Below are 23,752 nucleotides of genomic sequence, written 5' to 3' on the forward strand. Positions count from 1 at the left end.
ACAACAGCAGATTATTTTTCGTTTAAAATGTTTAAGGCACTAACGCAAAAAAATCTTCCCATATGTGTAGCTAAACTTTTGGACGACTCAATATAAATTTTAATTTTGGAAGTGTACGTCAAAAACACCGTCTATTATCGAAAGAAGGGACATTTTTTTCCAGCATATCTCGAAAGGAGGTCATGTGCTTGCTAAAACAAAATATGTTGAATATTGGCAGGTTCTAAAGTAATTATCATTCTAACGTCTTGCAAGAATGGATAAAACAGCAAAATATAAAAATGGTTAACGTTTGGATTTACTAAATAATAAAATTTTAAACAGTGTAAATATAAAGAACAACTTGTTTGAAATGAAGCAAAATTTATGATTAAACCAATAAAATATTGGACGCCAAAAATTATTGCGGCATAATAAACCGAAAAGACATTGAAAATTGCGTTCAGAATCATCGAAGTGATTACCTTTCTCCGAATGTGGCTTCTCCGAATGTTGGTTCCCCGAATGACCGGTTTCCCCAAAAACGTGTTGCAGTTTAAATAGGTGCTATAATAATCTTCAGTGGCTGGATAGTGTACGAGAAAGGACGATAAGCAATCAAAAGAAGGAGGTATTCTGTCATTCTCGGCTGTTGGCAAAAATGCTGATTACGGTAAAACTCGAAAGAATCGCCAATTAAATAAAGAAGGGTGCATACTAGATGGCCAGTTCGTTCACCACCCTGAAATGTATCAAGTTACGACAATTATGAGTGCCAAAAACTATTCGGGGAAGTGGGATATTCAGGGAACTGACATTTGGGGAACTGGCGTTCAGGAAAACGACATTCGGGAAAAAATAGAGAATTGAAGAGACCCCACGAAATTTCGGCGGAAAAATCTGAAAAGTATTCAAAATCAATGAAACAGTCAGTCAAGTCACATGCAAAATTTTGGGTTCACCCCTCAGTATGATGAACATCGTGCAATAGTTTGGGTTCATCCGAGCCGCACGAACATCATTTTTGTCAATATCTTTACAATTTTTCAACCGATTTTAATAGTTTAAAGCTTTTTCGAGCAAAAATTACGGCGCGTACATGATTGGTTTGAAATTTTACAGATTGTTCGTGTTTTAAGTATGTTCAAGTGAACCCAAACTTTTGCACAATGACTTGAATGACTGTTTCATTGATTTTGAATACTTTTCAAATTTGTCCGCATAATATTTGCGAGTGTTCTTCAAAGAATATAAGATTACGATTCTAATGACACCTTGTTTTAGAATGTTTGGTCGATCCAATGCTGAGGAAATTAGTTATGTTTTTTCAGTCTGTTTTTTTGAAATATGTCACAACTTTAGGTAAAAATTTAGTAAACAAACTTCAAAGAATGTTTTTGGAAGAATACATACTAAGTAAGAAAAACTCTTTGCCTTTCGAATGCTGCTTAGAGTTTCAATTCGACGTGTAATCACAAATATATCGACTGTATGTTGTATGTTTTTTGAAGGTTGAACCCAAACTTATGCACGGGAATGTATAAAACAAGGTGAAATTAATTTAAATTTTAAATCAACAGTCTTTATACCTATAATTATGATTACATCATATTTAGAAATAAAAATAAAGAAGGATAAATTTGTGCTAAACATATCAAAATCTGCAGCGCAAAACATTATTCCAATAGTGAAACTCAAAAGAAGAATTAATATTTGAAAGAAGGATAATTTCTGGATAAATAATAAAATACTGCTGGCAATAACTTTCCTAATATACTTTAGTTTATTCAAGAGCATATGATTGTTGAATAAAGTGTCAAGTCAAGTAAACTCCAAAAAAAGCCTGATGGCATCACAAAGATTCAATAGAAACGTAAAAACGAATGTCATTTTAAGAAATTCTTGGTTTAAGACTCATTATACCAAACGATTATTATGTCAAACGACTTTATGCCAAACGAATTTATTCCAAACGACTTTATGGCAAATGATCTACCATCCTTTTTCTATGATGATTATTCATATGAACATATAAAAACCGAGCTTTTCTCTAGCTAGTTGGTTCAAAAACGAGTAGGCCTCCAAACTAACAGAGATAGTTAGGTTGCAAAGATTAAATTAGAAATAATTTCTAAATTTATTCGACTCGTAAGTAGTAAAATGTTCAATTTTGGATTTTTTTCCAAATCATGGTTGCATTATTTTTTACGTATTTAAAAAAATGGAGTTATTGAAGGTATGTGGCAAGGATTTTCCGAAAGTTTAGGCCATAAACTAAAACCCTGCGATAGAACATTTTAGGTTCATTCAAGTTTGATAATATCGTGATTCCATATATGCGTGTATACTGTAGTCATTATTCTACAATAGCCTGCACCATAAAGTCGAATTCCTCGAACCACGGTGTCTTCGATACCTGCGGGGGAAAGAAAGATAATCACCTGTCCAAATCAATGGCATATTATTGTTGATACCAGCTGAACTATTCATGTTGACGAGCAAATGTGAAAACAACATTGAAAAGGATTTGTCGATCATAAATAACGTCTTCTACAGTCCGCTTTCTAATTACCCGGAATCGAACAATGTGGTGAGACCCATAATAAAGTGACAGTAAATGATTGATGTGATAGATTCACAAAGGAAATACGAGGAATGCTTTACCGGCCTCATTAAACAAATAGCTCCTATGGAGCTAATCAGGATCAAATTCAGTGGAACTATAATTTTTAGAACTGTCAGTGTAAAACCTTCTGTCTCTGACGACGTGATCGAACATTTTATTATTTCCACCGAATGAAACGAATCTGTAACCTCACGGATGTCTTGCCTCGTGAACAGACCAAACCCTACAGAAATCAAAATGATTGGTATGAGCAACCATGATTGGCAAGATAGAATGGAATCATTTCTGTAGTCATGTACAAATATCACATTTTCATAAATCTTGTTTGAGTATTTCGTTCATTTGAATATATCAGGAACCGTATCACCAACCGAGAAAGACTCGGTTTGCATTGGATATCTATTCGCACTAATGCAGAATCCTTTCCGTGACAACTGTGGAGATGCAGAGGTATATTCGATCTCCAATAACAATGGTTGTCTAACTAACATCCCTTCCCTTCCCCGATGACCGTAAGAACGTGGTAGGCGCCGTTATTGACTTTTAAATTTTGAGCTCTCGATTTGTGGACATTGAGAAAGGTGCAACTTCGACTGTTCTGGTCAATCACGGAGTAGCAACTACGAATTTTATGGTCATCTATGCTCATGCTCAATGAGTGGAGAATAATCCGACAGCAAACGTAATTTTGAGAGATAAATTAGTTGAACAATGGAGCTAAAACCTTTTCTGGACATTTTTCGGACTAATAAAACTCGACACCACCCAACGATTTATATTCACGTTCATTTATTCCACAATGATATCACTGCATTTTATTTCCTTGTAAAAAATCCTCTAAATACACAAATATATAAATCTACTATCTTCTGTTCTCCTCCGCATCGGAGGATGGGCTCTTCACTCTGTTCGATCAGGCACTAGTTTTTTTTCTTCGTCAGACACACAATAATTGACAATTGATTCGTGCCGTAGATGAACACGAGTTTTCCCCTCATAAATGTATATGTATAAAAAGACTCTGCGTTTTCCAAAACTACACGAGACATCTACTTAAAATCTGGTTGTATATGGATACGACGGCGGTAAAATTTTGATTCTCTGTCTCACTTTTTGTTCCTAGTTTTCGTTTTGTTTACGTTTGGAAAATTGTTTCCTCTCTAGCGCAAATATACTAGCATCTGGTGGATAATAATTTTTAAAATTATTACGAGTTCGAACGAAATCCAACTCACTCCCAAATAAATACTCTTAGCAGTTAGGGGTTCTGTCGAATTTTTCGAACAGTTGGGCTAACTTGGGCTTTAAAGGTTATCGATTCATAGTTATTCAGGTTCGTTCTTCTGTTTCAATCATGGCACCTGAATTTCAGTGCTCGTTGAAAGGCTTCCCAATAGGTTCCGGGTAGTTGAAGCAAATAATGGAAAAGTACATGAGGCTAAGAACTAATTCGATGTTTTATTTTTCGGGATCACACTACTAGGTAAGTACCATTTGAGCTGCATCAAAGCGATATTAAGTACTTGGATTGACATCCACACAATTAAGTCATATGAGTTACATTTAAGCTGTTGAAAACATAGGCTAACATGAAGACAAACGATTTCATACGGAAAATAGCGATACACCTGCATGCAGCTTGGGTCGTGGTTCAATGATTTCCGGAGGAACATTTTTTTTTTTTTTTTTTAATCTTTATTTGAGTGTATTTTAACACACGAGGGCTAGTTCTACACTTCCGGAGGAACATGTTATACAGAAGTTGGAATGCTTTGAGATCACATAATACTACGCAGGTTACACAGAAGTTGCGGTTAGTTCCATTTAATGCATGTTTTTTCCCGAATTGTCAATGGACTGTTTCCGCCAGATCCAGCCTTCCGGCTCCGTAATGCTTGGCGGCTCTTGAGCCTAGTAAATTCACGACTAAGTAAAGCAAATGTTCTACATGTTTTGTTATTGTACAAACGTAATTCTTTATTAATAAACTTTATTGAAAATTAGTCCACATGAAACAAAATTAAGTATTTTGGCAACACTGGAGATAAGTCAGAGATGCTGAATATGCCATTTTTGATCTTCACGTTTGTAGAAATAAAAAAAAACCTTCTAGGGTTTGGATCTGACGGAAAGAACTCCATTCTAACTTCAATGCTTTTATTGCTTCAATATTCTATTGCAAAGCAAGTTCAAATGTTTCCTTTAAAAAACGAATCAATACCGTTGGCTAAAATCAAGAAAGAATACTCGTCCCTTTCTCCAACAAACAAAAAAATCTAGTCACTTCGAATCATCTAACCTCTAACAACAAACAACTTTAACGTACTTAGACGAAACTGAATCGGAGAGTTACTAGTTGAACCTCTAGTAATCCAGAAACAACAATTTTCGTCCATCTCTTCTATCGGAAAAAATATTTTACACACCTAAAAATCTAAAAAAGCGACAGCTTCCGTCCGAGCCCTCCAAAAGTTAGAGCTGCGTGGTGATGACCGACTTCCGGATGATGGTGGCCTCCTTGGCCTTGCTCGACCCGGTAACCACATCCGACGAGACCAGCCACGGCGAGATGTCCATCGAGTAGGGTTTGATGTTCTCCTTCAGGGCTTCCTGCGATTGATCGTGATCGATGTTGGGTAACAAATTAGTGTTCGGAAAATTTATTGAATTAACGAAGCTTTTTTGTTTGGGTGCAGGGATTTTGTTTCTACGATAAGCAGGCGGTTACTGTTATGCAAACTAAGGGAATGCGGGGCAAACTGGGCGAAAGCGACAATGCCACGCATGGATGCGATTAGTCATATACACTGATGGTAATGTTAGGGTGGATTTCAGATGATTTTTTTTACTTATATTGGTGAACTAGATGGCTTAACTTAGTGGTTAGTAGCACTTACATATGTACAATCTTACCGAATGTTAACCCTTTCCCGCCGAAGACGCAAATACAATAATTGTTGAAATCTTAAAGTAACGAACTTGACAAATGGCAAATTAATGGTAATGAGAATCAATGCTTCAACAATTGGACTAACAGGTTACGCGCGCTACAATTATAGGCTAAGATAGAGAAATTTGATATAACTGACTATAGGGGGGTCTGTAGCCTTGAGGTTACGCTTTCGCTTCATAAGCGGAAGGTCATGGATTCGATTCCCAGCCCCTCCACAAAAAAACCCGCCCAGCCACCAGAAGACGCCTTCACGGAGGGGGGAGGGAGCACATCCATCCTCCGTCAGTATCAGATGGTGACTGAGACAAACTGACCCTCTTCGCAAGCAGCTAGCCTCACTAACAGCAGAGCTCTCTCCTACCTGCTCGGTGTTAGAGTAAAAGGGTAGGAGAGAGTTAAAGAAGATGTAAATATCTATAAGTTAAAAATAGATCTGTATCGGTTAATAAGCTACAGATCAACTGATTCCGGCACAGTAGTGGCCACGAGCACAGAGCGCCTTAAAAAAAATAACTGACTATTACATGTATGTATTGACCGATATAATTGTGATGTGGTGAGCTCGTTTTTTGCGACCATTTTTTGCCAGATATGATTCTCCAAAACATACATCGGTCAAACTTGTCTGTCTGTCATGATTTGTTTTTTTTTTCGTCTTTCCTACTATCGTAAATATTGTCATATTTATGTCTTTTTTTAACTTTCTATATCACTTTTTCGGTCTAGTGGTTTCATCAATGTCGTATTTTTCGTAATGTCATTTCTCATCTTTTGCTTGCATCTCTTCTAGTCTTTTTAGCACTTTTATTGTTACTATTGACTTTTCAGCATTCTCCTTTCAACTAATTGATTTTTCATCATTATTGTTATTCAAACTTTCAGAAGATCGATAAATTAAGAAAAATGAAAATGTGTTCAATCATCGCACTATTCTATTAGAACTTTCTGCGATTGAAATCTAGTCCTTCAGAATGTAAGAGTCACTGAAGTAATTCCTAAATAAATCCTTGGAAAAATGTCTAAAGGAATTAATAAAGGACGCCCCTACAAAAAATTCCAAAGGAATGCATGTTGAAAGTCAGAACGATTTTTTTAATAAATGGTTGACTACTTCAAGAAATCTCCAGGAGAATTTTCAAAGGAAATTTTTAAAAACCGTAGAGGAAATCCGAGGAAAAACCCTAGGTCCTTGGAAAAATTCTTTGAAGATCTGTTAGAAAAATTCAGAGAAAATACTTAGAAGTACATATCTATGAAACTTAAGGAAATAATTCTAGAAGAAAATCCTTACAGCTCTTCTGGAGATCGTCCCTGGAGATATTACTTGAATAATTTTGAAACAATCCCTGGAAAATGGACCAAGGAATTCCAAAGTAATTCAAGAAGCAAAACCTTATGGAAGAATGCTTGGAGTGTTTTTTTTGAGATATTAAAGGGGTAATACACGATAGAATTTCTAAAAGTTCATGTAAAAGGTCACTGAAGATGTCCTTTGAGAGCATTCTTGTAATCTTTGGGAGATAATTCTAGAATCCTGCAGCAGTTTTTTGAGACATTCCAGGAGATCTTCCTGAATCAATTTTTAAAGGAATTTCAAAAGCGATTGTTGGAAGAATGTTTAAAAACTCACAAAAGGAATACCCACACATGTTTGTAAATAGTTTTCTGAAGGAATTCCTGTAGTTTTTTTTAATACAATCTCTCGAAAAAGCTCATGTTGGAATCCCAGGAGAAATATCTTTAGCAATCAATAGAAGAGGAGGAAACGCTGAAGTAATCTGAAGTAATAAAATTACATGAGGAATGGCTGATGGAATTTCACGAGCAATTCTGAGATTTATTCCATTGATTCTGGGAAAATGACCGGATAAATTCTTAGCAAATGACAGGAAAAACTTCTTAGGAATTCCATTGAAACTCTATGGGAAAATTCCTGAAAGAATATATGAAGAAAGGAATCTCTGAAACAATTCCTGGAGAAATCTCTGCAAAAGTATACAGAAAATCATTTACAGAATCTTTTTACAGAATCGAAGAATCCTTAAAGCAATGCATCGAGGAAAGCCTGCAATAAACGCTGAAAATTTGAAAGTTTAGAAGAATGTGAACGAGAACCTGAAAATATTCATGAAGAAATAGAATGAGTCATTACAGAAATTTCTAGAAAACAGCTCGTAAGAACTCCTAGATATCTCGCTGACGAAGGCCATGTAAGAATTTTTGGGGATACCTCACGTATCCTTTGGAACTCCCATAGGAATCAAAATCCCTCTCAAAATCCGAGATTGGTCGATCATAAATGTGACGTGGTGAGTTCGTTTTATGCTACCATTTTGATGATGAATCAAAGGGTTCCTGAAGAAATACTTGGACGAACTCATGGGAGAGTATTTGCAAATTTACTTAGAATAAACACCCGAAATACCGGAGAAAACATACAGTCGGAGCTTGTTATGACGACATCGCAAGGGACCGTCGTAATAGAGAAAAGTCGTTATAGAGAATAGCATTAAAATATTTTCCAAGGGACCGAAAATTGTCGCTTTAGAGAGCTTTTGTCACTAAAAAAGTTGTCGTTATAACGAGCTTCGACTGTATAGAAACTCACCTAAGGAATACGTGGAGGAGTTTGTGGAAGCTAATCCGAATGATTGTGTTGAAATCTTTAAAAATTCTCTAAACATAGTTGTCTGATTGATTCTCCTGGTGTTATCTCTAGACATTTTGTGTTATCTCCTGAACCAGGAGAAATCACAGGATAAATTCCTGAAGAAATTTCTAAAGAAATTCTTAAAGGAAAAGTCTTAAAAGAATCCACGAAGGAATTACTGGTATCCTTTGAAAAAACCCTACAATAAACCCAGGACGAATGCTTGCAGAAGCTTCTGGATTAGTCTCTGTGTAGCAATGTCTGAAGGATTACTTCAGTAGGGAGTCCTATTGGAAAATCTGAAAGAATTTCGATTGCAAAATTGCAGAAAGAGTATATTGAAGCATTTTTCGATTAATTTCAAGGGCAATCCTTAAACTTTTTGTCGCTAACATATTTTTAAAAACCATATTTTCGTGATCTTTTGGCTGCAACTTACACAGTTTTAAGGCGATTTCAAAGAAATTTTGACACAACACTATTCATGTTTCATGAGGTGTACTGTACTGGGAACCAGAGACATGATTATTTTGCACGGATCATACAAAACTACAGTGTTTGTAGCTGGATTATAACCGATTCCTGGGACATCAATTGGGGATTAAAATTTAATCAGCACTAACCATATGAGGCGACACATCAATTTTCAAGATTTTTCACCAGGAGTATAATACGATGCATAATGAATAATTTCTTGTAACATAGGGTTAATTATAAGTACTTGATGACCAGTTTACATTGGAAATTGCGAAACGAAATTATCGGAGAAATGTGAAAATCATGTAGAAATTTCTAGAGATGTGGCCTACTACCCCTGAAAAAAAGTGGGATACTACCCCTGAAAAAAAGTCACAGAATAACTGGAAACCTGGAATTTCTGGAATAATTCATGAATGAAACTCCAATTATTTTAATGATGCTATTTTAACATGTTCTTGAAAACAAATGCTGGATAGAATTTCATGAACGAGTTTACCGCCAAGAGATTTCCACCCTTGAAAAAAATCGTTTCGAAATCCCAATCGTGGAAGAATGTCTGCATCCATTCTTTGAGTAACTCGTGGAGAAAAATTTAGGAGAATCCATGAAGAGTTCCTTGAGGAATTTTATAAGCAATTCCAAGAGGAAATTTCTTAAAATTTATTTAGAAGTGTCTGATGAAAATATTAAATCTTTCAAGGAATCTCATCTTTATTACTAGAGGATTCCTTAAGAGAATTTAAGCAATCGAAGAATGTCAGACATGTCCGTTGCCCGTTTAAATATGAATCAATTTTTAAAGGAATGTTTAGCAGAACGGCATGAAATAAATCGGAAACTAAAGAAGCAAGTTTTTCAGAATCTTTAACATTCCACTGGTTTCTCACAGGTTTCACCACATAAGTAATTCCATCGAACGACACTGTTAACTTTTGAAATCTGTCAAAAATCTGATGACATCAATTATTACACTAATTCGTTAAAGATTATCGTAGAGAATGACTTGAAAAGGAACTCATTTCGAATCTTAAGAAAAAAAAAATGCAAAGAACAAAACATAATGCCAGAAATTTATTAATGTTTAATTAATGTTTAAGAATGCATTAAAATCTTGAAAGGAATATGTCAAGAATTAAAAAAAGAACGCAACGAGTCATCTAGATAAAAAAAACTCACATTGCAGCAATCAACTGCTTCAATCGCAGTATACTCTGTGCTGCTTCCTTTTTGGAGTCTTCCCTCTGACAACCCGAGTAGGCGAAAAAAGCTTGGTAATAGTAAATGTTGATATGGATACCTAAAATTTACTCTCGGAATACCATTTGTATATCGTATTCAGCTTTTGTGAGCGCCAACCAATAGGAGCCAGCTGTTCAAAGGATCTGCAAACATCAAATTATGCTAGGACATAGGCCATAGGAGGAATAACATTTTGTTATTAGGGTAAATGCTACAGTAGTGAAGGTAGCTCCGAGAATGATTTCTCGATCTTAGCTACTGGCTGTCCGAGTGAGCTTATCTGGATAAATAGTGTTACGATCATTAAAGATTCCTGAAATTGATTCCAGGGAGGATTGCTGGTAGATTCTCTCTGTAGGAATCAATGAATGTAGGAACCCTTCGAAGAATTCACTAAAGAATACCTCGTGATTCATCTATAAACATTCATGAAGATTTTTTTAGAAAAGCCTAATAAAACACTTGGATAAACTTTTGGACGAATTGTGTGTCAGAAACTTGAAAACATTAATTTTGAAAAAATCCTGTATAAATCCTTTAAAGGATTTAAGAAACATTTTTCGGAAGTACCCCTTGAAAAGATCGTGCAAAAATTCTTAGTCAAACTACCAAAGTAATTTCGGAGTCAATCATGCCAAAATTTACGTGAAGGTATTCTTGAAGAACTACTGAAGGAATTTACGACAATTATTGTAATTATGTAATGTTGGACTTGTCAGACAGAGATATGAAAAAATAAAACATCAGAATAGAGAGATAGAAGTGCCTTGTGAGTAACTTAGAGGAGTCCGTTGATGTCTTGAAAACATTCGAAACTGTAAAAAAACTTTGTCGAACAAGTTTTTTCAACATTCCACTGGTACCTCATAAGAACAGCAGTGTAAACTTGTGAAATTCGTCAAAAATCTTGCTAACGAATATAATATTGATTACAACAAGCACTCGTTAAGGGTTATCCTAGAAAAAGGATCGAAAGGAGATTGATTTAGAATCTTAAGATAAATCTGCAAAAGTCGTAAATAGCAAAAGCAGAAATTTGATAATAATGTCGTCAGATGTCCGATAACCACCTCGATAGAAGTCCGCCAATATTACAAGAAACATCTATTAGAAAAATAAATTGGAGTGCTCGTTCTTTAAATGGTAAAAAGGACGAGCTTTTTAATTTTCTAGCAGCTTATGACATGCGTAAAACAGCGGAAATTTATTTGAAACTTGGATACAAACTCAAAAGAGCTCCAATCTGTTTTGTTTATCGTAATGATCGACTGGATGGAGCATGTGGTGGAGTTGATATCATCATTCATATCAACTTATTTTGTAATTTGAAACCAAAGTTTTTGAAACTTTGATGGTGATTCTGTTTATACACAGCTTGGTAAATGAACCTTCATAGCTGCCTACACCCGATTCTGTTTCTGCATGCGTACCGTGCAAAAAAAAAGTTTTCAGTTCAAAATTTCCAAAACCGTGCGAAAAAAGTAACACTATTTCTCGAAGTTTCATGCAAAATTGTGTAAAAAAAAATTGTCATCGGTGACTTTAATGCCAAACATCGCTCATGGAATAATTCGCAAAGCAATTCAAACGACAGAATATTATTTAATGTTTGGGTCATGGGAGAATTGATCGCAACACTATTCCGTAAAAGAATCAAGGATTTTGTCAGAAATGCATCAAACTTCGTGACAAGAACGCATCAAAAATCTCAACATGGATCCGTCATGAATTAAGAATCCTCCAGAAATTTTAAGAAGGCCAATCACCGCACATAGTTTTGTCCTTAACCATTCATCTAGTTCGTTTGCAGTGTACTCTGTGCTAATTCTTTCCTGGAACGTTTCCTCTGACACTGATTTCTCGATCTTCGCTACTGACTGGCCGAGTTACCTTATCCGAAATGATTCTACGAGCAGTGATATGAGTAAATTATCCACAATATAAGAATTGCAAGCAAAAAAACGTCTATTTTGTCATTTAATTGGAAAATATAGTGCTCAGCGGGGTAAAATCAAAAGCATAAACCACCACACAGACAATGTAACTTATCTCAACTTATTTTCTAGAAATAACACCAACCTCTTTACATGCAACCCTACCTCGTTCCCTCAATGAACTATGTACATACTCTACAAACCACTACGTACCGGTGTTCCGCAACTTAAATCACACACCACCGAACCCGTCCGAACTTACCTTGGTCGGTTTTCCGGTCTTTCCGTTACTTTCCGTCGCCAGAATTCCGTTGCTCAGGGCCGACGCAGCTGTCACCGCTGCCGCCGCCGTATCCGTGGCATCCGTTGAACTCGTCGACACCACCGCCGTCTTGAGCGCCTCGGCCACCGATCTCCTTAGACTGGGATTCCTCTTCAGTTCGATCACATTCGGCGTGAGGTGTCCATTGCTGATGGGGGACGTTCCGCGACTTCCGCCACTGTTGCTCCGACTGCTGAGCGCCGTTTTGCTGATGGCGGGACTCTTGCTGCGGGCTCGGGAGCTACTACTGCTAGTAGTGTTCAGACCTCCGCTGGAGTCCTTGAAGGGGTTGCTACTCTTGAACTCGGGCGTTTGGAGGACGAGGGGGGAGCTAGGGATGCTGACGGTTTCGGCGGAGTTAAGGCCGACGTCGGACGTTCCGGAACTGTTGGACGAGGTGGAGATGTTGTGGAAGGGGTTGGTGGATGACTTGCCGGGGGTTACCGGGACGGTTGGAGAGGACGGATGGGACATGTTCAGGAAGGGGTTGTTGTTGGCGATCTTCTCTACGGTGGGACTGGTTGCCATAGAGGTAAGGGAAGGAACGCTGATCTTCTCGACGATTCCGCCCTTCTGCTCGGAGAAGTGCGTCACGGTTACGTTGTCCGGTGGGGAAGCAAGGCCGTTCAGTAGCAGGGAGGTTCCCTGGTCGGGGAGGCTGCTGTGGACGGCAGTGGTGCTGGTGGTTGATACTAGCGAGGGCGGTGGAGTCATCGGCGAGAGGAAACTCTTCAGGGATTGCGTTGGCGAGGTCGGAGTGACCGCCGTTGGACTGGACAGCATCGACGTTACCGTGGTGTGGCCACTGACCGTTGGAGTCGTGGTCCCAGTTAGGTTCAAGGTTAGCTTATCACCTCCCTAAACGCGCACACGCACACACACACAGAGATGATGGCCAGGATTAGCCCCCCGTTTTGTGGTGTTTGGTGATTTATGATACAATTTTGGGGCAGTTCAAACCAAAACGGAACGCACACACACGCGATAATTATGTATCAAGGTAATATATGAAATTAAAAGAAAATGAAAAATACACAAAGCTTGCATGAGTTGATGATGGATACAAACGAGCGATGCTGCAAAAGTCGATGCAATTAGCAAGATAAAACAAAAATCTCGCTGAACTTTACTAAAGGACCTATAAAACAATGAGAGATTCTCTCCTCTCTCACTCTCTTTCGATTCAAACAGTGTAATACTAAAGTTTTCGGGAAGTTTTTTCACTATAGATCAAAAGACAATGCACTTGGCTAGCGTTTCATACAATTAAACAAATAGAGCATCTCAATGTCTGATAGGTCCTTTTGAAAAGTTATGCGAGAAATCTTCAGTGCACTAGCACTCTATGAACACAGGGGCCGGTTAAAATGATGAGTGATTGAGAGTGTGTAAAACATTTGCTGGCAAATCGTAAAAGAAAACGAAACTTGTGCAGAGGCAACCGGTGAAATCGTATTAGGGGGGAGTCCTCCCCGGGACGGATAGGAACGGTACTTACCACCGACACAAATGTGGCCGCACTCAGAGAATCTGGACCGTCGTTCAGCGGAACGTACAGCTGGTGGTTGGTCAACTTCGGGTGAAGTTCCTCTTCAACGCGTGCTGGAAGTGAGAAATATCAGGTTAATCCCTTGCAGTACGACGTTTTTTTTCGGATTTTTTTTTTCCATTCAGATATATCATAAAACTTACAAAAAAGAAAGAAAAATATGTTGCAAAGGAATATTTCGAGATGTTCTAGGTAATCCAAAATGATCTGGAATTTTGTGCCTTGGGGCTTTCCTTAATCTAGTGGTAACGTCCACAGTTACAAAGCAATGCCATGCTGAAGGTGCCTGGGTTCGTTTCCCGGTCGGTCCAGAATCTTATCATAATGTAGATTCCTCCAAGAATTATGTATCAAAATCTTCAAACCTTCACTCTGATTTTTTTCCAGGAATTGCGACAGAAATTATCGCAGAGATGTTTCCAAAGATACTTTTAGATTTCTTTTAATGAAAATCAGTAAACTCGTCCAGGACTTTGTACAGTGATTCGTTTAGAGCATCTTCAAGAATTCAATCAGTAATTTCTTTTGGGATTTCTTAGAATTTCCTACAACATTTTCGTTCGGGATTTCTTAAGGACAACTCCAGAATTGTTCTTTAGTTTCTTGCAGAAATTCTTCCATATTTTTTTGACAAATTTTTAAAGGGAAATTTTCAGACATTTTTCACGAATTCTTCTAAGGGAATGCTATGGAAAATTTAAAGAAATTACTGAACCAATTGCTTAAAAAATAAACGAGGGATCTCTAAAGAAAATCCTGAAGTAACATTTTATGAAACCTTTAAAGTGACCCATGATGAATTCATTCAAATATCTCTGGAGTTCCAAGACTATTTCTCTTACAAGGATTTACTAAATGAATTTCTAGGATAATAAAAAAATGATCCAATATCTGCATAATATCCTGCAAAATTTTCCGATGAAATTGCTTGTAAAACCTCTAACTGCCAATCCCTGAACAAATTTGTGTTGAAATGAACGGAAGAAGTATTGGAATAATTGCTGTAGTAAATCCAAAACCGATCGCATCCGGTACTGACTACACACAACTTGAAAAAAGCTCGCTTGGGATACACTACACGAGTGTGGTCACGCCGACGATGGCTGAAAGCACGACCGCTCTTGAGTTAATTAGTGTGAAACCTGAACTTTTGAATATTCAACGGAGATATTGCTTGGAAAATGACTCGAGAAATGTGTGTATGAAAATTTGGTGTAACATTATGAGGCATCCCAGGTTGTATTTATTGAGGAATTCCTACAAATGCGCTTAACAGATTTCCTCCAATAATTCATAAGGAAATTTTTGAACGATTTCTAGTTTGATATAGGTGAATGCCATATAAAAATGCCTGGAAGTATTACTGTAAAAATAGGCATAGGAATTCTTGTCAGGTTTATTAGAAAAATCCCTAAAATTTAAAAATTCTTAAATAAAACTTTGTAGATTTTCCTGGAAGAACTCCTGTAGGAAACATTGAAAGATTTCATAGAATCGAAGAAAACTTTCCTAAAGAATCTGAATAATATGGAATCATCTGCATAAAAATAAAAATCGCCAAAAAGAGACCTGCTTTAAGCTCGGTTATGTTCAAAAACATGATAAGGAGCACAACTATGCCATAATTAGACTAGCTGATACTTTATGCAGGTATTTAAGACATTCTAGGTCCTCCAAACTGCCCTGGAGTTCAAATAGTTCAATCTACCGGCGCAAGACTTGGAAAGATGTTCCTTTCTATCAAAACACATCCAAGTTGATCGATTAGATCTAAATGTTACTAATACAGCAGGGCTAGTAGCGATTACGTACCTATCTTAAAAATATAAGCCTTAGAAACCTCAAGTCTGAAAAAAGAGACCAAACAGGAACCAGGAGATAAGATTTTTCAAGAGGTTTTCCAAATAATACGACCAGACTCCAATGCTATATCTGACAGTTTTCGAAATTCCTCGTTACATTTATGCCAAGAATTACTGCTTGTATTAGGGTGCCGGTGCCATTAGTGGACTACCTAAGCTATAAAAAATCATAACAAAATAACGAAAAGTCCTAACAGAGATCTTTTGGTATCAACAGAAAGATTTCAACCCCTACTATATGGGAGAAATATAAAAAGAGTGATAAAACTATTTTTTAACATAAAATCGCTTGAGCCACTATTGGTACGCGTGTTCCAGTAGTTGCGCTAGTGCTCCAGTAGTAGACGTTCGGGAATCATACAAGGAATTTTAAACAAAATGGTAAATTTTTACATAGATTTTACATTTTTCCTCGGAACAGCAACTAATATCTTTCGAATGAACCATAAAGATCATCTCTGGGACTTTTCTTCATTTTTATACATCTATTTGAAAAACTGTTTTCAACCGTTGATCCACTACTGGAACACGACGGCTACTATTGGTGCAAGGGAGCCAATTTTTTACGTAAACTTAATTATTTATATGACTTTTTGATAAGATAAAAAGCTGAAATTTGGCAAATCGACTAAACTAGATGCGATCTACACGAGTAGAAATCAGAATCCAAAAACAAGATTATGACTCATGATATCATGATTCCAGCGTGTTTTCGTCTTATGAAAATACACCATGATTTGGACTCATGATATCATGAGTCAGATTGCCGTAACGCAACACACGCGTTAGGTTTTTGTAGCTGATTGCTCGGAATCATGATTCAAATGCCAAAAATGCTGAGTCGCGCATCCGTTTATGATCGACAAAATAAAAAAAAAAGTTCAAAAAAGCATGCATCGAAATTTGAGCCAAAAACCTTCCAATTGTGAGCCACGTACTCTACCACTCAACCGCTTTGTCATCTTGAATGAGGAGTGATCGATACGAATGTGATGAAGCAAAGTGCACCGCTTAGTGTTTTCACACTGGATGTTACGCTTATGAGGAATTATGATTATGACTCCAGGAACCATGATTTGTGATCCTGATATTATGACCCAACCAATTTATGAATTTCATGATTTGTAAATCATGGTGTGGGGATCAGATTTTTATCCGTGTATCCACCAAAAATAGCACATTTCGTTTTTATCAAAAACATGTACGTTTTATTCCATAGTCCAATCTACTGGTACATTACAACCATTGGTACCGGCACCCTATTGTGTGTAGGATCTTCCAGAAATTTCTCCAGACATTACATCTATAATATTTTCAGCAAATCATCCAATGATTCTTTCAGAATTTTTTCAAGTAAGTCCTGAGTCCTCCAAGTATTTATCCAAGGATTCTAAAATTTTCCTAGGATCTAATCTAAAAAAATGAGATCTTTTTTTAATTTGTAATTGTAATGAATGACCGTCAATCTGAGTAAGGAAAGGAATTTATGTTTCCATTTATATATTTTCCAGAAATTACTTACAAATTACGCTCCACGGATTTCTCATAATTTTCTAAAAAGGTTTCGTTCAGGATTTCTTTAAAATTCTCCCTGGATTTTCTAATGAGATTCCTCGAAAAAAAAACCATTGTACATACAATTTTTAAGAAACTCACTCATTCTTTTAGTTGTTCCTCCTGTGATTCCACTAGATGTTTTTCGATGGATACCTCCAGGAATTCCTGCAAGAATTTCTTCTGAATTGCCTCCAGGCTCCTTCATCAATTACTCTACAAATTCATCCAAAGATTTCTCCAGGGATTTTTCCAAGAATTCCTTAAAAGATTTTTCCAGGAACTCTATCACGGAACTCTCCAGGAATATCTTAAAGTATTCCTTAAGGAATTTCCCTAGTGATTTATCCAAAATTTCCTTCTTTAATGTCTCTAGAGATACGTCCGAAAAAAAAATTTGAGATTTATCCAAGGATTCTTTCAGGAATTTTCCAAAGGATTCTCCCAAGAGTCCTTCAAATATTTCTTCGGGGATCGGGTGTTCCCTCTGAATTTCCTATAAAATTCCTTCCTATAAGTATTCCCATTCCTATAAGATTCCTACAAAAATTCATCCCATGGTTTATCCTGAAATTCTTTTCGACATTTCTTCAGAGGTTACTCTAGGAATTCCTCAAGAGATCCACCAGGGACTCTCCCAGGAACTTTTTCAGAAATAGCTCGCAAATTCCCTCAAGTGGTGTTTCCAAAGATGTCGCTATGGTACCGTGACCTGCTCTAATTCCGTGTGTTGCCTAATACCGTGTATTTGGGAATTATGTGGATTTCTAGCATATTATATTATTTATTTTTCTAAATGATTGTCACAAACGTTAGCACATTAAGTAGTATTTAGAAAGCCATGACAAACTTGAACTAAAGTTGCACACACAAACAAGCAAAAATAATGTTAGAATGTAATCGCCTGGTGCCAATACACGGTATTAGGGCACGGTTGCTTATGTGTTCCAAATACCGTGTTTCAGTTATAATTCCAAAATGGCGAACTGAAATATATATTTTATTTCCCGAATCAATCATGCAAACCTCAATACGTTCTTCGATACAAAAGTTTTATTTTTGTTGCTCTTCGTTCGTTCAAATGAGAGATGTTTCAAAATGTGACCCGGAAGTCGGGGTCAGATGCACGGTATTTGGAACACTGGTATGTTTAACAACATCAACTGTAACTATGGTTAACATTTTCAAAATGGTTCAAATCATATTTTTTATGCAAAGTATATAAAACGGTCTACTATATAAAACATAAAAGACTTGAAAATAATCATACGTTATTTTTATCTGATTGATTGAAACTTGAATTTTTTTAACTTCACGGTAATAGAGCATGTCACGGTATAATTTAGTTAGTTTTTTAGAAATCTCTTCAGATGTTTTTTTCGCGATTCCTCCAGGAATACCTGCGAGAATTTTTTCTGGGTTTTTTCTCTAGGATTTCTCTAGAATTCTTTCATTTTTTTTTTCCTTTAAGAATATCGCAAGGGGTTCCTTATTAAAATTCACCAGGAATTCCACCAAAAAACTATTTAAGGGTTCCGCCGAAGATTTCTCCAGGAATATCTCAGGATTTCGTTTTTTTAGGAAGTTCTCAAAGGATTTATCATTCAAACAATTGCTCCAATAAATTCTATAAACATTTCTCCAAGCACTCTATCAGAAATTTCTCCAGCTTCAGGGATTCCTACTGAAATGTTTAATGTTTTTTTTCTGAGACTCCTCCAAGGATTTTTTCAGGCATTCCCCAAGGAATTTCTTAAGGGATTCCACAAATAATTCATCCAGTCATTTTTTTAGGTATTCTTCCTGGAATTTCTCAAAAGATTCTTCAAGAACTCCTCCAGAACTTTCTTTAGGATTCTTCCAAGGCGTTATCAGGAATTCCTACTCGGATTTCCTCAGTTTAATCTCTAGTAATTGACAATGGATTCCTTTAAAAAAAATAAACAACAGTGTTTTTTTTTCAAGAAACCCTTCAAGAATTTCTACAGGAAGTTTTATTCAACTCCTAAAGAGATTCTTCCATTAACTCCTACAGAGAAATCTCCAGGAACTTCTAAACTTTTGTTTTCTTCAAGAATTCCTCCAGGGATACAACTCAATGATTCGGCAACTGTTTCTCATCGCTTCTGAAAAAATACCTGGAAGAACTTCTGGAGGTATTTCCTTCGACATTCTTGGAGGATTTTCTCGAAATATTTTGAAGAAATTTTCGGAGGAATCTCTAACGAAATCTCTAAGGAAATTACTAGAAGAATCCTTGGAAGAAATCCTGAAGAAACCGATCTTAACCATTAAGGCATTCTTAGAAAAATCCTTCCTGAATTTGTTTCAAAGATTTCGTAAGGAAATAATTTAGAGATTATTCCAAGTATACTTCCAGATTCCTTTTTCCAAGCATACTTTCAGACTCCTCCTCGGATTCCTCTAGGTGTTTCTCAAAGGTTCATGCAAAATATCTTCAGAAATTTTCCAGAAGCTCCTTTATGGAATACTCTAGAAATTCATCCAAATATTTTTCCAGGGATTCCTCTAATAATTTAACAACGGATTTCTCAATGATTCTTTTTTGAGGGTTACTCTAGGCAAGAGAATTTTACACGAATTTCCCCATGAGAGTTTTCCAAGTATCGAGTAAGGGAGAGTTGACTGTATAAGGATTTTCGCATTTTTTATGGGCCATACTGTAGTGAAGCCGACAGAGGACGCCCACTTGGCTACTCTGGTAACAGCATGCTGCCGCGGCAGCTTGGGCTTTCTTTCCTGTAGCCGCGATTGTAGGTCCCGATACTACAATTACGATAGACAAATATTTTTACGCTGTTTGGAAGGTCTTAGAAGACGCCGTTCATCATTATCAGGAACAGAGTCACCGATATGACGGATCCTTGCAGAACGCCGGTCTCTTCTCTGAATGAATCGGATTTGGTGTTTCCGATGACTTCAGGGTGGTACGATTGGTGAGAAAGTTTCTTACAAAGTGCAAAACGTGGCCGGTGTAATCCGAGCTGGCGAGGTGCCTACTGCCGAGGGCCGCGAAGTATTAGTACCGTAAACGGGCCGAAAGGCGTGCTGCCGGTGATCCAGCAGGCCGCGTTGCTGGAGATGATGTGTAAGCCGACGGTTTACCATTTGCTCTACTACCTTAGAAAGACAGCAGGTGAGTGCAATTGGATGATAGTTTGCTGGTTCTCGAGCTTGGTTGCCGGGTTTCGCGATTGGGACGACGAAGCTCTCTCGCCATTCCGGCGGGTAGGAGTCATCAGTCCACAGCTGATTTATCAGTTCTAGTAGGATAAGCTTACCATGACCTTCAAGATTTTCCATCAATGGATTACCCTGCGGACTTCCCACTACTGCGACTCAAAGCATATTGCAACTCCCTAAATGAGAAAAGTTGATTAATGGCAAGCTGCGAATTGTCCTCGGGTACGGTGCAACTGTTTATGTCGTTGGCAGTCGCACCGGTTTGGCGGACGAAGATCGAATCATAGGTCCCAAAGGCTGCGAGATTGGCGAAATATTTTCCCAGGCCGTCAGCAATACAGGTGTCGATTCAATTTTGAAAATAAAATTCCCTGGCTTACCCTGACCTTCCAGTCGTTTTCCAGAAAAATTCCAGACCATGTTGATTTGTTGGTTTGGTATTGTTTATGTTTTAGGTCGTTTGAATAAACTGTTCAAAAGCTTTTACTTCACTTGAATACACTAACCAGATAACTTTCTTGAAAGTTCATTCAAGATGATATGATAAATATGAGCATATGAGAATTTACTTTTCAAACTTACGTACGGTTAGTGTCGTCAGGCATTTAAGCGCATCGAATCATGGGGTGTGGGTTCGATTCCCGCTTCAGCCATTGCAACTTTTCGTCAGGAATGTTTCTCGGCTGTGCCACTAGAGCATGGCTTGTCCGTTGTCTAGTGTTAAGTTACAGTCTGTGCAGCTAAATGGCTGAAGACGGTGTCCGTGTCTTTTTTTTTTAATGAATACAGCGGTAAGAGCTGAGTATAAGCTTAGAAATCACCTATTGACCATACTCGATTGAAATCTTCAAGCGCAAAAGTTTTTTTTTTTTTTTTGTATGGTATTCAGTTGGAGCTGCCTGACAGCTTAACTTGTCAAGGCTGAACCCTCGGTCTGGCTTTTGCCAACTTTCCCCTCTACCAGGACCAATACTCAGACGGACTAGGCAATGGCGCCCACATGAACACTGCTTTTTTATTAGTATTGTGACGTGATAGTTTTTGAAAAGTGCCCATATCCCCTTGCTTCTGAGAAAAGGAAGCATTGTGAAAATCAGCAGCTCCATCAGAATTTGTTTGAAATAGTAGTGTAGTAGTGTCATTACTAATTGTGATGTTTCACGAAATAAACATATATTTAACGCACAAATTCTGATGATTACAAATTTATTCTCTGATTGCACAACTAGCCAAGAACACGGACGTTATAACAATGACGCACTATTTTTCTCTCCTCTCTTCTTCTTCATTTCAAGGTACTTGTACGCTGCTGGTTGGCAGCCCTGTTCTTACACTGATACAAATATCACACCCTCACACTAAGCTTCTTGTTAGATAATGAATCTAGTAAATTGCATCTGAAATCATTCAAATAGATGTATGTTATTACTTTTTAAAAAAAATTTCCCGCTTCATCCCTCAATCTCCAGTTTCCTCTCTCGAATCCTGCCACCTCCAAACCCTCCATACTATCGTCCGAAATAATAACTTCCGACTGAATGACTGATTCGTCCAGGGCTTTGCGGATATTTTCTTCCCCCGTGGTAGTATTGTTGGCATTAACCATCGTTTCAGACACACTAACAAACAAATCAGTTTCTCCGGCCGACTGACTTTCTGAACCACTACTTGAACTTACTTCCCCACTTTTTCCTTCAACTTGCCTCACCTTATCAGCTTCTGCTGCTTTTACGGGAGAAGAATAAGATGTTGGTGAAAAAGTTTCGACAGAAGTATCTCCCACATGCTCCTCTTGTTGTGTTTCTTCAACCATGTCCTTATTGAAAGTTCTCTTCACTGGTATCAATCTGCTATCACATCGTGTAAGGCTGGGAATCAACCGTGCTGTGTCATTTTCAACATCATTTTCGCGTGAGTCCTTTCGAATTTGGTCCAAGTGTCGCTTGATCATTCTTCCAGAGATTTTTAAACGTACACGGTAGCTGCGATCTCCGAGTATCTCTTCAACAACTGCTGGTGTCCACGCTTCCTTATTAGGATTAGTGTAATCCTTCACCACAACTTTGTCTCCAACTTTAAAGGTGAGTTTCCTCGTACCATGATGATGCTTCATCTGCATTTTTTGCTTTTGAAACAGATTCTCTTTCGCAGATTTTTCTTCTTGTGTTTCTGGTTTCTTACATGGATTCATAATGTCCAAGGAACTTCGAATATCTCTTCCCAGCATCATGTGCGCCGGCGATAATCCCGTAGAGCAATGTATAGCCTTCCTATATCCCAACAGGAAATTTGCTATAATGCTATGAACGCTTTTGTTTTGATCATATAAGCATTTCATGAGAGACGATTTAAAAGTTTTTACCATATTTTCAGCTTCTCCATTAGTTGCAGGGTGTCCTGGACTTGTCAACTTATGTTGAATTCCGTTAGCAGCCAGAAACTTTTGCAGATCTCCCGCAACAAACTGAGAACCATTGTCGCTAACCAACTCATCGAAAATACCAAACCTTGATATGCTCTCTGTCAGCTTTTCGAGGACGAACTGGGCTGTACAAGATTTTGTAACATAAACCTCTACCCATTTTGAAAGAGCATCAATGACAATCAAATAATATAAACCCTTAACAGGACCCGCAAAATCAACATGAACCCTACTCCAGACTTTGTCAGGAGGTCGCCATGGAATCAACTCTGATTTTGGCGGTGAAGGACTTTGCATAAGACATGCCGAACAATTTTGGGAAAATTTTTCAATATCGTTGTCAATCCCCGGCCACCATACGCAGGAGCGTGCCACGCTTTTAGTTTTTACTATTCCAAGATGCGATTGGTAAATCTTCATCAAGACTTGGTTCCTCAACTTGACTGGCACTACGACCCTGCATCCGCGCATAACAACACCCTTTTCCAACGAGAGTTCATTGATGAATTTCATATAAGGACTTCCTTGTAACGACTGATCACTGTTCGTTCCTCTCAACAATTGTATCACTGGACTCAGTTGCTCATCTTTAATGGATTCCTCGGCCAAAATCGAAACATCAACTAATCCACATTGATCGGTGTTGATAAAATTCAAATAAGAATCCTCTTCTTTCCAGATTTTCCAAGATTCGACCGGGAACCGCGATGGAAAATCAGCGATATTTGACTGAGATCTGACATGCCCAATGTCGTAGCTAAACCCTGACAGAAAGTGGGCCCATCTTTGCATTCTACTGGCAGCTATCGCTGGGATTCCTTTCTTCGGACTGAAAATGCTCAATAACGGTTTATGATCCGTTCGTATGCAGAAATGATTACCGGCCAGATACTGATAAAATTTATTTACGCCATACACTATTGCCAGAGCCTCTCGATCAATAACGCTATAATTTACTTCTGACGAGTGTAAGATCCG

At 37.7% G+C, this 23,752-nt stretch overlaps 1 protein-coding gene across 1 annotated transcript in view; it reads right to left on the bottom strand.

Annotated features, from left to right (window-relative positions):
• Nucleotides 1-4,720: 4,720 nt before the first annotated feature.
• LOC5565161 (band 4.1-like protein 5) overlaps nucleotides 4,721-23,752 on the bottom strand; it is a 213,394-nt gene continuing 194,362 nt past the window's right edge. The window contains exons 7-9 of the mRNA XM_021838439.1: nucleotides 13,682-13,785; nucleotides 12,124-13,041; nucleotides 4,721-5,215 (exon numbers count right to left, since the gene is read on the bottom strand). Of these exons, the coding sequence (XP_021694131.1) occupies nucleotides 5,078-5,215; nucleotides 12,124-13,041; nucleotides 13,682-13,785 (1,160 nt within the window). The 3' untranslated portion in view covers nucleotides 4,721-5,077. The remainder of the gene's footprint in view (nucleotides 5,216-12,123; nucleotides 13,042-13,681; nucleotides 13,786-23,752) is intronic.

Source organism: Aedes aegypti, chromosome 1, assembly GCF_002204515.2.
Source record: "Aedes aegypti strain LVP_AGWG chromosome 1, AaegL5.0 Primary Assembly, whole genome shotgun sequence".
In the NCBI taxonomy this organism is placed as follows: Eukaryota; Metazoa; Arthropoda; class Insecta; order Diptera; family Culicidae; genus Aedes; species Aedes aegypti.